This window comes from Salmo trutta, chromosome 18 (assembly GCF_901001165.1).
Source record: "Salmo trutta chromosome 18, fSalTru1.1, whole genome shotgun sequence".
NCBI classification, from domain to species: domain Eukaryota; kingdom Metazoa; phylum Chordata; class Actinopteri; order Salmoniformes; family Salmonidae; genus Salmo; species Salmo trutta.
Genome location: NC_042974.1, coordinates 24,970,194 through 24,984,967, shown reverse-complemented (window position 1 = coordinate 24,984,967; position 14,774 = coordinate 24,970,194). Strand labels below are relative to the sequence as shown.

General features: G+C 41.5%; 1 protein-coding gene across 2 annotated transcripts in view; it reads left to right on the top strand.

Annotated features, from left to right (window-relative positions):
* LOC115153056 (type I inositol 1,4,5-trisphosphate 5-phosphatase) overlaps positions 1-14,774 on the top strand; it is a 191,954-nt gene that overhangs the window by 162,231 nt on the left and 14,949 nt on the right. For both annotated transcript variants that reach the window (XM_029698100.1, XM_029698099.1), the window contains exon 12: positions 14,686-14,759. In XM_029698100.1, the coding sequence (XP_029553960.1) occupies positions 14,686-14,759 (74 nt within the window). The remainder of the gene's footprint in view (positions 1-14,685; positions 14,760-14,774) is intronic.

Genomic DNA, 14,774 nt, shown 5'->3' with positions numbered 1-14,774 from the left:
CTGATCGTCATCTAAGTCACAACAATTGACAAACACAGTCTGATTAAACTAATAACACACAAACAATTATACGTTTTCATGTCCTTATTGAACACACTGTGTAAACCTTCACAGTGCAGGGTGGGAAAAGTATGTGAACCCTTGGATTTAATAACTGGTTGACCCTACTTTGGCAGCAATAACCTCAACCAAACGTTTTCTGTAGTTGTGGATCAGACCTGCACAACATTCAGGAGGAATTTTGGCCCATTCCTCTTCACAAAACTGTTTCAGTTCAGCAATATTCTTGGAATTTCTGGTGTAAACTGCTCTCTTGAGGTCATGCCTCAGTATCTCAATCAGGTTGAGGTCAGGACTCTGACTGGGCCACTCCAGAAGGCGTATTTCTTTCTGTTGAAGCCATTTACTTCTGTGTTTTGGGTCATTGTGCTGATGCATCACCCATCTTCTGTTGAGCTTCAATTGGAGGACAGATAGCCTTACATTCTCCTGCAAAATGTCTTGATAAACTTGGGAATTCATTTTTCCATCGACGACAGTAAGCTGTCCAGGCCCTGAGACAGCGAAGTAGCTCCAAACCGTGATGCTCCCTCCACCATACTTTACAGTTGGGATGAGATTTTGATGTTGGTGTGCTGTGCCTTTTTTCTCTCCACACATAGTGTTGTGTGTTCCTTCCAAACAACTCAACTTTAGTTTCATCTGTCCACAGAATATTTTCATGGTTCACGTCAGGCAACACTTCTTGTGAATAGCAAACTCAAATTTTGTGAGTGTTTTTTTTAGGGCAGGGCAGCTCTAACCAACGTCTCCAATCTTGTCTCAATGATTGTACTCCATTCACATCCAACCTACACTGTGAATGTTTAAATAATGTATTCGATATAGACAAGACACAAATTATTGTATTTTTCTTATTAGTTTAAGCACACTGTGTTTGTCTGTTGTGACTTAGATGAAGATCAGATCTAATTGTACGACCAATTTATGCAGAAATCCAGATAATTCCAAAGGGTTCACATACTTTTTATTGTCACTGAATGTTCATGCAATTGGACATACATTGCATTCGGGAAGTATTCAGACCCCTTGACCTTTTCCACATTTATCATGGTTTGAACGATGTGCGTAATTCCAGTCCACATAATACAGTACAATACAATAGTTATACAGTTCACACCCAAAAAGATTAGCCTACTGGAGCTAGTTAAATGTATTTACCCAAGACAGCATATATTGTAGCTAGCTACATCTATGGCCTTATGTTTTTCTGTTGTGCGTAATGTGCAGTAACCTAATATCATTTATTGGATAACGGCACAATCATTTGGGCTTTTTTGGCTTGGGCTCATTAAATGTATTTAATATATGGCTCATCAGGCTCTGGTAGCATCAGACTTGAATTTTCGATCAAATCTCGAATAAAGTCCAGACATAGGCATATTTATATGCTTTATAATGCTTTTGAATAACACATCTGGTTTTGGCGGGAAATACCGGGTTACCCGTGTGACAACTGATATATCCTCGGTTATCAACATTTGTAAAATATCGGGAAAATATTAAACCCTTGGCTGTGTTGTTTTTCGGAGGACGCACGACTCGCGACCTGCGCCTCTCCCGAGTTCGTACGGGAGTTGCAGCGATGAGACAAGACTGTAACTACCAATTGGATGGCAGGAAATTGGGGAGAAAAAGGGAGAAAAGTAAAATACAAAATAAGAGTTCAATCTTGGTTTCATCAGACCAGAGAATCTTGTTTCTCATTGTTTGAGAGTCTTTTGGCAAACTCCAAGTGGGCTGTCATGTGCCTTTTACTGAGGAGTGGCTTCCGTCTGGCCTATCTACCATAGAGGCCTGATTGGTGGAGTGCTGCAGAGATGGTTGTCCTTCTGGAAGGTTTTCCCATCTCCACAGAGGAACTCTAGAGCTCTGTCAGAGTGACCATCGGGTTCTTGGTCACCACCCTGACCAAGGCCCTTCTACCCTGATTGCTCAGTTTGACCTCAAGGCTTGTTTTTTGCTCTGACATGCACTATCAACTGTGGGACCTTATATAGACAGGTGTGAGCCTTTCCGAATCATGTCCAATCAATTGAATTGACCACAGGTGCACTCCAATCTAGTTGTAGAAACATCTCAAGGATGATCAATGGAAACAGGATGCCAATTTGAGAGAGAATGCATACACTAATTTAAAGCAACAATATTTGAGTGATAGGTTTTAAAACTCTGCAGCTACAATTAGAAAAATAATCATCTGTGCAATAAAAAAATAAGGAGATCCCCGAAAGCCAGATGGAGATGGGTAAATTAGATGCGCATTCTGTCTTTATATTACTGTAGCATAGGCTATGCTGCAGCAAATGCAGGTCTACCTGTCACATGAAAAAAAGTTACCATGATGAGATGATAGGTCTACATGCATTGTGAACTGCGCTCCATACTGAGATGGACTGTCTGCCCCCACCCTGAGTGTTGATGATTCATCATGCAGAGGCCGTAGAGAAGCCAGATTTAGACATCGCATTCAATTTCACTCCATGCTGTTCATATAAATTATTTATTATAATTTACCGGTTTCTCAGTTATTTATCCTGGGAAAAGGGATTGGTTTTGGGGTGGTAAATCTCCTTTCCCACCATTCAACCGTAGTAGGTGCACAGGTCAAGAGACAAATTGGCGTAATCGGGGAAAGGCGGACACCTAGTCAGTTGTACAACTGAATGCCTTCAACTGAAATGTGTCTTCTGCATTTCACCCAACCCCTCTGAATCAGAGAGGTGCGGGGGGCTGCCATAATCGACATTCACATCTTCGTCGCCTGGGGAACAATGGGTTAACTGCCTTGCTCAGGGGCAGAATTACAGATTTTTACCTTGTCAGCTCGGGGATTCGATCCTGCAACCTTTCGGTTACTGGCTCAACGCTCTAACCAATCAAGGTGACATACAGTGCCAAATTCAATATCGCCTTACCTGGGGTGTGTAATCATTAGTTTAAACAGTTTCTATTATTAAGAACAGTTTCTATTGTAAGACAAGAGTTTATTTTGGACAAATTCAGGTAGGTCCCTCACAATTTGGTTTACTTCCGTTTTTGTAACAGAATTAGTGGAATGAATACACCCCTGATCACCCGCACACACAGTTCACTTTCATAGCAGCCACATACAACATCACTTTGCTTATTATATAATTCCTTCTCGCATCTACACGTTCTCCTCCTCTCACCTTTTTCTTCACTTGTGGACTTCAGTGCAGAACACGAGCTGTCTGTGACCAGGTGCAAAGACCCCTCCAAATAAAACTTCCATACCATAACCGCAAATCCCTACACAGCCTACATCGTTGTCAAGATATTAACGTTATAGTCAACATACTAGAACTAACGCATTAGTAAACCCACAATCCAAACCATATGTACATCATGTAGTAGTGTACAGTCAGCAGTTTAACAGTTACACCGGTGGGCCCCGGTGGCAATAAATTAATAAAACCAAAAGCTTACCTTGACTTGGAAGAGTTGCGGTGTTGGATAGCCTTATCCAGCTAGCTAACATACATAGCATTCGTCTTTGTTTGAGTCGGGTTATTGAGTATGCTAAATTAGCTGTATTAGCTAAGTAAGCAAAATGTAAGCTAAGAAGAAAACATAATAATTCATGTGACACATATGACTCTTCAAGTAGTGTCTGTCTGTGTGTATATACTGTAAGTGTATGTGGGGCTCTATGTCTGTGTCTCTTTTAGTATTGGTGGGTGTGTTTATGTGGTGTGTGTGTTGGGCCTCAGGAGGCCCCCACTTCCTTCTTTCCCTCTCCCGTGCAGAGCCCAGCAAGATAAATGGCGTAATGGGGGATCAGAGATAATCTGATGGTCATGGTCGAGTTAAACACACCGTGTTATGATCCTTATAAAACAAACTACCTTTCCAAAAGAATAAATGTTCCCCCCTGCAACCCTCGGAGGAGGAAAAAAAATCCATTGCGTCTTTTATCAACTACTAGACTTGTACCAGCTTGACAGAAATTTAATTCGAGGTAGCTCTCAAAAATAATTATTGTATTTTGAGGAGTAATCATTGGTCGGGACATGATTGAATGTGTCCATGCCTATTGACTTTTGCTAAGATTAATAGGATTGTTTAATCAATATTCCCATCGAAATTGTATAATTAATTATCCCGAACGCTGTCAGGCCGGGACGATGGAGAGCCCTGATGAGTATTTGGGAAGATTACATTTTCTGGGAGTGGTGGCGTCGAGCGGCACAGGGGCTTGCTCCTCATCTGAGGGGAGGAGGTAAAGGGGGCGGGCGGTGGGGGGGATATATGTCCCCGTGGACACGGATTCTGTGCAGACGCGTGCCCCCCTCTACCTCCTATCTATCCAGTAGCGCATCCTCCATCCAGTCGCCTCCCTCCCCTCTCCATCATTGATTTTGTTTCATTATCTTTTTATTCTAACTTTATCAGTTGTGGTATCAGCTGACGTCCTGGGGAAAGAGGGGGGTGTTTTTGGAGTCCTGTTGCGAGTGATGAACTTTTCTGTCAGGGCCGCTCTTCCTTCTCATGCTCCCTGCGTACTCGCAACATTACTCAAGCCGCAATAGTTTTCCAAATGAACTAAATAAATATCAATCACCTTCTCGGCTAAACTTCTTTCATATTTTACCTGTCCGTTTCCTTAAGTGGTAATACAGCAGAATGCTAAATAATGTGTGACCTTAGCTGGGAAGATAAACATGGAAGGCCAGGGAGAATGGGCTCCTGTGCTGTCTCTTATACCTGAATGCCTTGCTACACTGAAAGGCTCATTGTGCTTTTACTAGTATTGATCAGTTCCTCAGTCTGATCATGAGGTGTGTATATATATATATTACTGTATGTACAAACTGTACTTTATGTTGCTGTCCATGTATGGATTGTCCTTTTTAATGTCTCCCAGTCAATGTTTTGGTCTGCAAACGAGCAAAATGTGGATTATAGGAAAAGGCACTTTTTGTGTTTTTTGCCCTTGACACAGGTCTGGGAATACACACTTGGCCAAAGGTATGTGGACACCTGCTCGTCGAACATCTCATTCCAAAATCATGGGCATTAAGGTGGAGTTGGTCCCTCCCTTTGCTGCTATAACAGCCTCTACTCTTCTGTTTCCGCTAGATGTTGGAACATTGCTGCGGGGACTTGCTTCCAATTAGCCACAAGAGCATTAGTGAGGTCGAGCACGGATATTGGGCGATTAGGCCTGGCTCACAGTCGGTATTCCAATTAATCCCAAAGGTATACTATGAGGTTGAGGTCAGGGCTCTGTGCAGGCCAGTCAAGTTCTTCAACACTGATCTCGACAAACCATTTCTGTATGGACCTCCCTTTTTGCACGGGGGCATTGACAGGCTGAAACAGGAAAGGGCCTTCCCGAAACTGTTGCCACTGTTGGAAGCACAGAATCGCCTAAAATGTCATTGTATGCTGTCGTCTGGCCCGAACCATGAAAAACAGCCCCAGACCATTGTTCCTTCTCCACAAAACTTTCCAGTTGGCACTATGCATTCGGGCAAGTAGCTTTCTCCTGGCATCCGCCAAACCCAGATTTGTCCGTTGGACTGCCAGATGGTGAAGCATGATTCATCATTCCAGAGAACGCGTTTCCAATGCTCCAGATTCCAATGGCGGTGAGCTTTAGACCACTTCAGCCGACACTTGTCATTGCGCATGGTGATTGTAGGCTTGTGCTCGGCCATGGAAACCCATTTCATGAAGCTCTCGAAGAACAGTTCTTGTGCTGACGTTGCTTCCAGAGGCAGTTTGGAACTTGGTAGTGAGTGTTGCAACCGAGGACAGATGATTTTTTTTTACGCACTTCAGCACTCGGCGGTCCCGTTCTGTGAGCTTGTGTAGCCTACCACTTCGCGGCTGAGCCTTAGACATTTCCACTTCACAGTAACAGCACTTACAGTTGACTGGGGCAGCTCTAGCAGGGCCGAAATTTGGCGAACTGACTTGTTGAAAAGGTGGCATCCTACGACGGTGCCACGTTGAATGTCACTATGCTCTTCAGTAAGGCCATTCTACTGACAATATTTGTCTATGGAGATTGAATGGATGTGTGCTCGATTTTAAACACCTGTCACCAATTGGCTGAAATAGCCGAATCCACTAATTTGAAGGGGTGTCCACATACTTTTGTACATATAGTGTAAGTAAATTAATGAATTAACAATCCCCCTTGAGATTTTAAGGTATTATGCAATTGATATAACCTTAACTATCATAAGAGAGAACATAATAGGACTGTAGCTTCTAGCCGGCTGGCTGTTTAGGTTGACCCTCTCAAGGCGCTCGGCCATTCCCTATCAGCGACAGTTTATTGATTCCACACCAAGTGATGAAGATTTCATAAAACTAAGAAAAAATATGTCCTGGCAATATAAGCCAAATGTGTGCCGTAAAAATAAAATTAAATGACCTTTCACCTCTGTGTGTACTGATGGCTTTTAATGGCAGCAGGTGTTATCAGAGGGATAGTTTGACAAGGTGTAAATCAAAGCACAATTATGAGCTTGGACAACCACTGGCCGGGTTGGAGGGACAGTCAGCCCAGAGACCTTTTATTCCCTCTGTTCATGCAACTTCTCCCTCTTATAACAATCCCAGCTAGTGTGATTTAGGTGTGTGTTGCTCATCGAGGAGAAGCAAGAAATCTGGATCCTGCACTTCCTCATCTTTCTCCTTGTCTACGATATTGCCCGAGCCGTATTGACTAGCAGCCCTCTCCAACAACTCCAAGGTCATTTCGGTCTGACAAACTACTGGGCCAGCTTTATAATGCAACGAGGCCTTGAACCAATATAAACTGGGATTTTTTTTTACTGCTGACCTACCAGACCAGCAAATCATTATGCTTAATTGACCCGGGATGAAATGTAGTGTAAAATTTCAGCCCTTGGGTTTTCCAGTCAACCTAAATGAATTACTCAACATTCACTTAAAAGCTCTGTGCACACACACACACACATCATGGAAACACAATGTGCTTCATCACCCCCAACATTGCTCATCTGCTGCCTTTTAAAGGTGTCACTTCTCATCCCGGCTGCACTAACTCTCCATGGAGACAAGAACACCTGTCCACACACACTCACAGAAACAGACCAGTGTACACATACACAGGTACTCTATTAGGGTAAGAATAACAAAGATCTGAGGCACTATAACGCACACGGGAACAATTACGTACTGCACCTCTATAAACTTATATGCTGGCACACTCTTCCACACAAGGTCTCTCTGCACACACACACACCCTTGGAGCAATGCGTGTCATTGGGAGGATGGTGTTGGTGGTGGTGCACAGTGAAGCGTATCCTCTGGGCTCTATTCCTCATTCAGTGTGTGAGCTCTCCTGTGACCCTGTCTCTGTGAGTTTGATGAATGCTGCACATCTGCCCTCCTGAACCACAGAGACTCTGTCTGAGGGCCCCACTGCCTGAAAAGTAATGGCCACTGTTCTACACCACTGACACACACACACACACACACACACACACACAGATGCTCACACTTTACACATAAGCATGCATAAAGTATGGAGTAGGCTACTCGCGCTTACCCACAAGCACTCGCTCATACACACTTGCACAGGCTCCAGACATATACACACACACATGTACATTTATCCCACATACGTATGTAAAAATGCCAATAAAGTTTTAATCTGGTTTACAAACGTGTTGGGTTTGTGGATTGATGGCTGTTATTGTACTCCACTGATGGTGGTTAATGCTCCTCTTCTGCCTGTCTCGGCCTCCGTTTGGTTAGATGTCTCCTCTAAATATTATTGCTGTTGTCATTTCACCTAGATGGAGAGTACATTATCATCTAGATGGCGATTGCATTCCATTCACTCCATTTTTACATGTCGTACAGCAATGTAATGTCATTAGTGTTAAACTAGCGTTAAATGTACTGACAGCCTTACACAGGCAGTGTATAGGAACTCATCAGACACTGAGCTCTAGTTTTGGCTGGCGTTTAGCCAGCGCAATTGTCAAACGCATGCTCGTTTGCAATTTTGACCTGTTAAAGCCTCCGCTTTTCTGTTTTCAAACCCTAGTTGCAGGATTGGTAATTTACCAGTTTTATATGAGGTCGCTTGCTCCGAGGTGGGACGGATGGCAAAATGGCAATTTCAGTAAGACCAACCAAAATCTGGTGTTAGCGGTTATGTGGTTGGTTTATGGCATGGAATTTGACAGCGGAAGTGCAGCCTATCCAGCCATGACGAACAGTGCCCATATGCACATGGGACAAGAGATGTGTGCTATTTGTGCCCGTAAATTTCGTATTTAGAAACGGAACTCTATTTTTTCCCCGTTTCATTTTATTAAAAACCAAGCATAGCCTCCCCCCCTCTCAATTAAGGTTGTTGTTTTTTGTCATACCCAATTCATTCGCCAAGTTGTCAAGACTATCTATAAAGGGTTTGGCTCATGAGACCACTTTGAAATAAATCTTAAACCAAAGCCTAAAAGATAATGTAGGCTCATTGCCCATCATGGAACGAGAGATGAGGTAATCCAGTGACACTCGTATTTAGAAACGTCTAAGTTATTTTCCTGTAACAACTGCTTGTTTTTGGTTTTATTAAAAAACAAGCCCTTTATAGTAGGCTCCATTTATCCTACTATGACGGAAGCTGGTTCAACAGCAATGTGTCTGTTGTCAACCTATCAATAAAAGGTTTCTAAATGGTCTACTCGTGGGGTTTTTGCCAACATGCTTTTGCAGTATTCACATAGGCCTCGAATCGGCTTGTATCCATTCCCATTTCCAAAGAGCACCACTTGTCCGGTTACAAAAGACACGCTCTTCCAAACATAGGCTATTCAAAATTGTCTGTCCTATAACGGCATATTAATGGTAGGCCAAGGCTATATCTTGTTTATTTACAACGTGTCAAATGAATTGCATTGCGTAAAAGCCTATCCTCGTTGAAGCCAATTACAACATTAGTCAACACTCCAAACATATTGAGCAAACACTGGAGGTTTATTTGTATTTATTTTTATTTTACTGTTGCTATTACTCGTTACTGTAGCCTATGCTAACTGTATTGTCAATCCACAATGGACTAGGACGAGAATATTCCGTGCCGCAGTGGCGGCCGCTGATTGGCTGAATACAGGGGCAGGAGTTGGTTTGAGTGGTCAACAAAGCAGCATAACAGAAATATGATTCCAAGTTTTCTAACTGCAGGTAGTTTCTTTGAGAAGATATACCGTGCCTTCAGAAAGTATTCACACCCCTTGACCTTTTCCAAATTTTGTTGTGTTACAGCCTGAATTTAAAATTGATTAAATTGAGATTTTGTGTCACTGGCCTACACACAGCACCCCATAATGTCAAAGTGGAATTATGTATTTAGACATTTTTATTATTTAATACAAATGTTAAAGCTGAAATGTCTTGACTCAATAAGTATTCAACCCTTTTGTTATGGCAAGCCTAAATAACTTCAGAAGTAAAAATGTGCTTAACAAATTACATAGTATGTTGAATGGACTGTGCGCAATAAGTGTTTAACATGATTTTTGAATGACTACCTAGTTTCTGTAGCCCACACATACAATTATCTGTAAGGTCTCTCAGTCTAGCAGTGAATTTCAAACACCGATTCAACCACAAAGACCAGGGAGGTTTTCCAATTCCTCGCAAAGAAGGGCACCTATTGGTAGATGGGTAAATATTAAAAAGCAGACATTGAATATCCCTTTGAGCATGGTGAAGTTATTAATTACACTTTGGATGGTGTATCAATACACTCAGTCACTACAACGATACAAGCGTCCCAAAGATACAGGCGTCCTTCCTAACTCTAGTTGCTCAGGGATTTCACCATGGTGACTTTAAAAAAAGAGTTTAATGGCTGTGAAATATGACATTGTAGTTACTCCACAATACTAACCTAAATGACAGAGTGAAAAGAAGGAAGCCTGTACAGAATAAAAAATATTCCAGAACATACATCAAATCAAATGTGTTTATAAACCCTTTTACATCAGCAGATGTCACAAAGTGCTTATACAGAAACTCAACCTAAAACGGCAATCGATGCAGATGTAGAAGCATGGTGGCTAGGGAAAAACTCCATAGAAAAGCAGGAACCCTGCAACAAACCTAGAGTGGAACCAAGCAAATGCATCCTGTTTGCAATAAGGCCCTAAAGTAATACTGAAAAAAATGTGGCATAGAAATTAACTTTATGTCCTGAAATCAAAGCATTATGTTTTGGGCAAATCCAACACAACACATCACTGAGTGCCACTGCGTATTTTCAAGCATGGTGGTGGCTGCATCATGTTATGAGTATGCTTGTCATCGCAAAGACAGAAGTTTTTGGGGATTGAAAGAAACGGAATAGCGCTAAGCACCAGCAAAATCCTAGAGGAAAACCTGGTTGTCTGCTTTTCAACAGACACTGGGAGACAAATTCATCTTTCAGCAGGACAATAACCTAAAACACAAGGCCAAATTTACACTGGAGTTGCTTACCATGTTCCTGAGTAGCCTAGTTACAGTTTTGACTGACTTAAATCAGCTTGAAAATCTATGGCAAGACTTGAAAATGGCTGTCTAGCAATGATCAACAACTAATTTGACAGAGCTTGAAGAATATTTTTAAAGAATAATGTGCAAATGTTGTACAATCCCGGTGTTTAAAGCTCTTAGAGACTTACCCAGAAAGACTCACAGCTGTAATTGCTGCCAAAGGTGATTGTAACATGTATTGACTCAGGCGGTTGAATACTTATGTAATCAAGATATAGTGTTTTACTTTATTTAATTTTTTTACAAATGTTAGAATTTTTCCCCACTTTGACATTACAGTATTTGGTTTAGATCGTTGTCAAAAAATGACAAATCTATTTTAATCCCACCTTGTAGCACAACAAAATGTGGAAAAAGGGGGGTGAATACTTTCTGAAGGCACAGTATAAAGCGATTTGTGCATCAGAATAACAGCATAAAAAAAACTATTTACATTTTACATATCAAAGTACTGAACTACTACTTTGAAGTATGGGTGTAAAAAGTACTAATGTGTTTTAAACCAGATACTTTTAGACTTTTACTGAAGTAGTATATTACTGGGTGTTTTGACTTGAGTCATTTTCTATTAAGGTATTTTTACTTTTACTCAAGTTTAACAGTTAAATACTTTTTCTTACCACTGAAAAAACTGAATGACCACTTCTGCACAAGCTGCCACTGTTTCGAACAGATTCGATTCTACTATTTAGAACGAGCAGCCACTCTCGAACGAACGAGTGCACCAGGGAGAACTCACCAAGCATGCAAATGCAACAAGTGAAAACACATTATCTAACTGGGGATAGCTAGCTAACTTAATGTTACAAAGTATAGTTCTGAATTAACTTCATATTTCCAAGTTAGTCAGATATTAGTTTAGAAAAACTTGAAACTGGCTTGGGAGCTAGCAAAAGTAGAAAACTGTTTAATTTCACCCAAAAATCGACCAAACTGTTTCTCAAAATTACTGTAGCTGGCTAAATAATTTGGTCATGCTTTGTGATGCACCCGTTTTTATGCTGTTTTGGTCCACGCAACATGTCACTCTGTCACCTACAGTAGAACCTGATGAACAATATGGGGGGAAACAATAAGCCACTGTCGTGCTTTTTTTGTCCTACCAGATCCACGGTGAGAAGGTTCTAGCTATTGTATCCCTCTGTCCTTCCACTCTTGTTGGATGTTGACGTCTGGTTTATCAGGTCCCAGGCTCCCATGACTGTTATGATAATTTTACAATTAGCTTTTTGCTTTAGCACCATCTGTACCTGATAGAGCAGATCTAGTCGCACGTGCGGAAGTAAGCCGTCTAGCGCGAGAAACATATTGGGAGGGAGAATAGAGCAGACCCAGAAGTTCTGACTGAACACACATTTGAGCGGCCCAGGACGGTCCATTTACTTTGTGCTGTTAGAATTTATGCTTTGAAATCCTGCGATTTTCATTGGAGCAGTTCCCCCCTCATAGCATATCTGGCAAAACAATCCAAGCAATGTTCACACGGCCTATGCGCCCGTAGAGGCGGAGCTGCTGCTGCTGGCAGTCACTGAAGGGCAGAGTAGGAACTGAACAGCTTCTTCTGAACAATATGTTTTCAAACAGGAAAACGTACACATTTACCTCACTTTAATGAGCATTTAAAACATAATACATGAATTATATTTTGGAAAATAATTATGTTTTGACCAATCACAAGTGTTCTTTTTTTTTACCCTAACGTCTTAATGGGCGGGCCGCTGCTCAGCCGAAGTGGAGTTGATGACAATGCAAATACTGTCAATCACCTATCGAACTTGAGAACAAACGCATGCAGTATTAAGCCATGGAACGCCTCGATTGGCCACTGAGTGGCCAAGCCCTCGTCACACCTACAACTTGTTTATTCATCAAAACCCAGCCCTTTCGCACTAACGTCAGCTATTGCGTTCATAATAAATATTATGAAAATAGCAAACATATCTCTGATACACCTCCGGACATATAGCGCTATGGTCAGTGCTTAGATTTACCATTGCATTAGATTTGTTAAAATAGAGCCCACTATCACAGGGGTTGTCGGATATCTGGCCATCGCTCAGGGAGTCAGCAATGCAGGTGCCCCTGCTACCTGCTGATCTCCCAGATAATTAGTGTGTATAAGGATCTGCTAATTGCACTTCTCACTAATGATTTATGGGATTTGGGAAGGGGGGAGATGGAAGGGGGAGTGGGGGTTGTAAGTTGGTGCTGGTGCAGTCAGAGGTTGTGCAGCTGGGGGAGGGGACATGATTGATGAAGACTGTTTGGATCCACTGTCAGCTTAGAGAGACAGACCTCCACCATCAGCAGCAGACTGGGAGCTGTGGTAGGACAGGACAGGTATGGCTCTGGAATAGCCAGGCCAGGGACACACACATCAACACTGGTCAGCTGTTCTCACACACATGCCTTTATGTACCACCACACTGTTCATGACACTTATACAGTATGGTGGTAAAGGCACAAATCCACACGTCAAAAAAGAAGGGAAAGTAATCTAACACAATTATCTGACACAATTACCACACACTCATAGTTATTCACTCAGTGAGTGATGACTGACGCAGAGGATATTACATGCTGTAATACATATTTTTACACTTTCTGAAGGCACTGTAGTTAGAAATAAATTACTTATACCCCTTGACTTATTCCACATTTTGTTATAACCTGAATAAATAAAAATGTATTACATTTGGGGGTTTTCTTACCCATCTACACACAATACCCCATCATGACAAAGTGAAAACATGTTTTTAGAAATGTTTGCAAATGTATTGAAAATTATATACAGAAATCTAATTTAAATAAGTATTCACAAGTAGTCAATACATGTTAGTCACCTTTGGCAACGATTACAGCTGTGAGTCTTTCTGGTTAAGTCTCTAAGAGCTTTGCACACCTGGATTGTACAATATTTGCCCCTTATTCTTTTTACAATTCTTAAGTCTGTTAAATTGGTTGTTGATCATTGCTAGGCAACAATGTTTTTAAGTCAACTGTAACTCAGCCACTCAGGAACATTGATTGTCTTCTTGGTAAGCAACTCCAGTGTAGATTTGGCCTTTTAGGTTATTGTCCTGTTGAAAGTTGAATTCATATCCCAGTGTCTGTGCTTAGCTCCATTCTATTTATTTTTTATCCTGAAAAACTCCCCAGTCCTTAACGATTACTTGCATACCCATAACATGATTCTGCCACCACTATGCTTGAAAATATGGGATAGTGGTACTCAGTAATGTGTTGTATTGGATTTGCCCCAAATATAACACTTTGTATTCAGGACAGAAAGTTAATTCCTTTGCCACATCTTTGGCAGTTTTACTTTAGTGCCTTGTGGAGTAACTACAATGCTGTTCATCCATCCTCAGTTTTCTCCTATCAGAGCCATTAAACTTTTTTAAAGTCACTATTGGCCTCATGGTGAAATCCCTGAGCGGTTTCCTTCCTCTCCGGCAACTGAGTTAGAAAGAACGCCTGTGTCTTTGTAGTGACTGGGTGTATTGATACACCATCCAAAGTGTAATAAATAACTTCACCATGCTCAAAGGGATATTCACGGTCTGCTTTTTTACATTTTATACCCATCTACCAATAGGTGCCCTTCTTTGCGAGGCATTGGAAAACCTTCCTAGTCTTTGTGGTTGAATCTGTGTTTGAAATTCACTACTTGACTGCGGGACCTTACAGATAATTGTATGCGTAAGGTACAGAGATGAATAACTACCTCAAAAACCATGTTAAGCACTTTTGCACACAGTGAGTCCATGCAACTTATGACTTTTTAAGCACATTTTTACTCCTGAACCTGTTTAGGCCTGCCATAACAAAGGGTTGAATACTTATTGAGTCAAGACATTTCAGCTTTGAATTTTTTATGAATTAGTATAAAACAAATAAACATAAAATGCTGACATTATGGAGTGTATAGGCCAGCGACACAAAATCTCAATTTTAAATTCAGGCTATAATACAACAAAGTTTTTGAAAAAGTCAAGGGGTGTGAATACTTCCTGTGTGCACTGTATCGCTTTCTTCCTCCTTTCATCCCCCTCCTCCCCTCTCTCTTCACAGTTTTTACAGTTTGACAGTGAGCTGTCCTGTTTCAAGGAACGGCTGCACGAGCTGGAGATATCCTTTCCTCCCAGGTATGGAATCCTCTG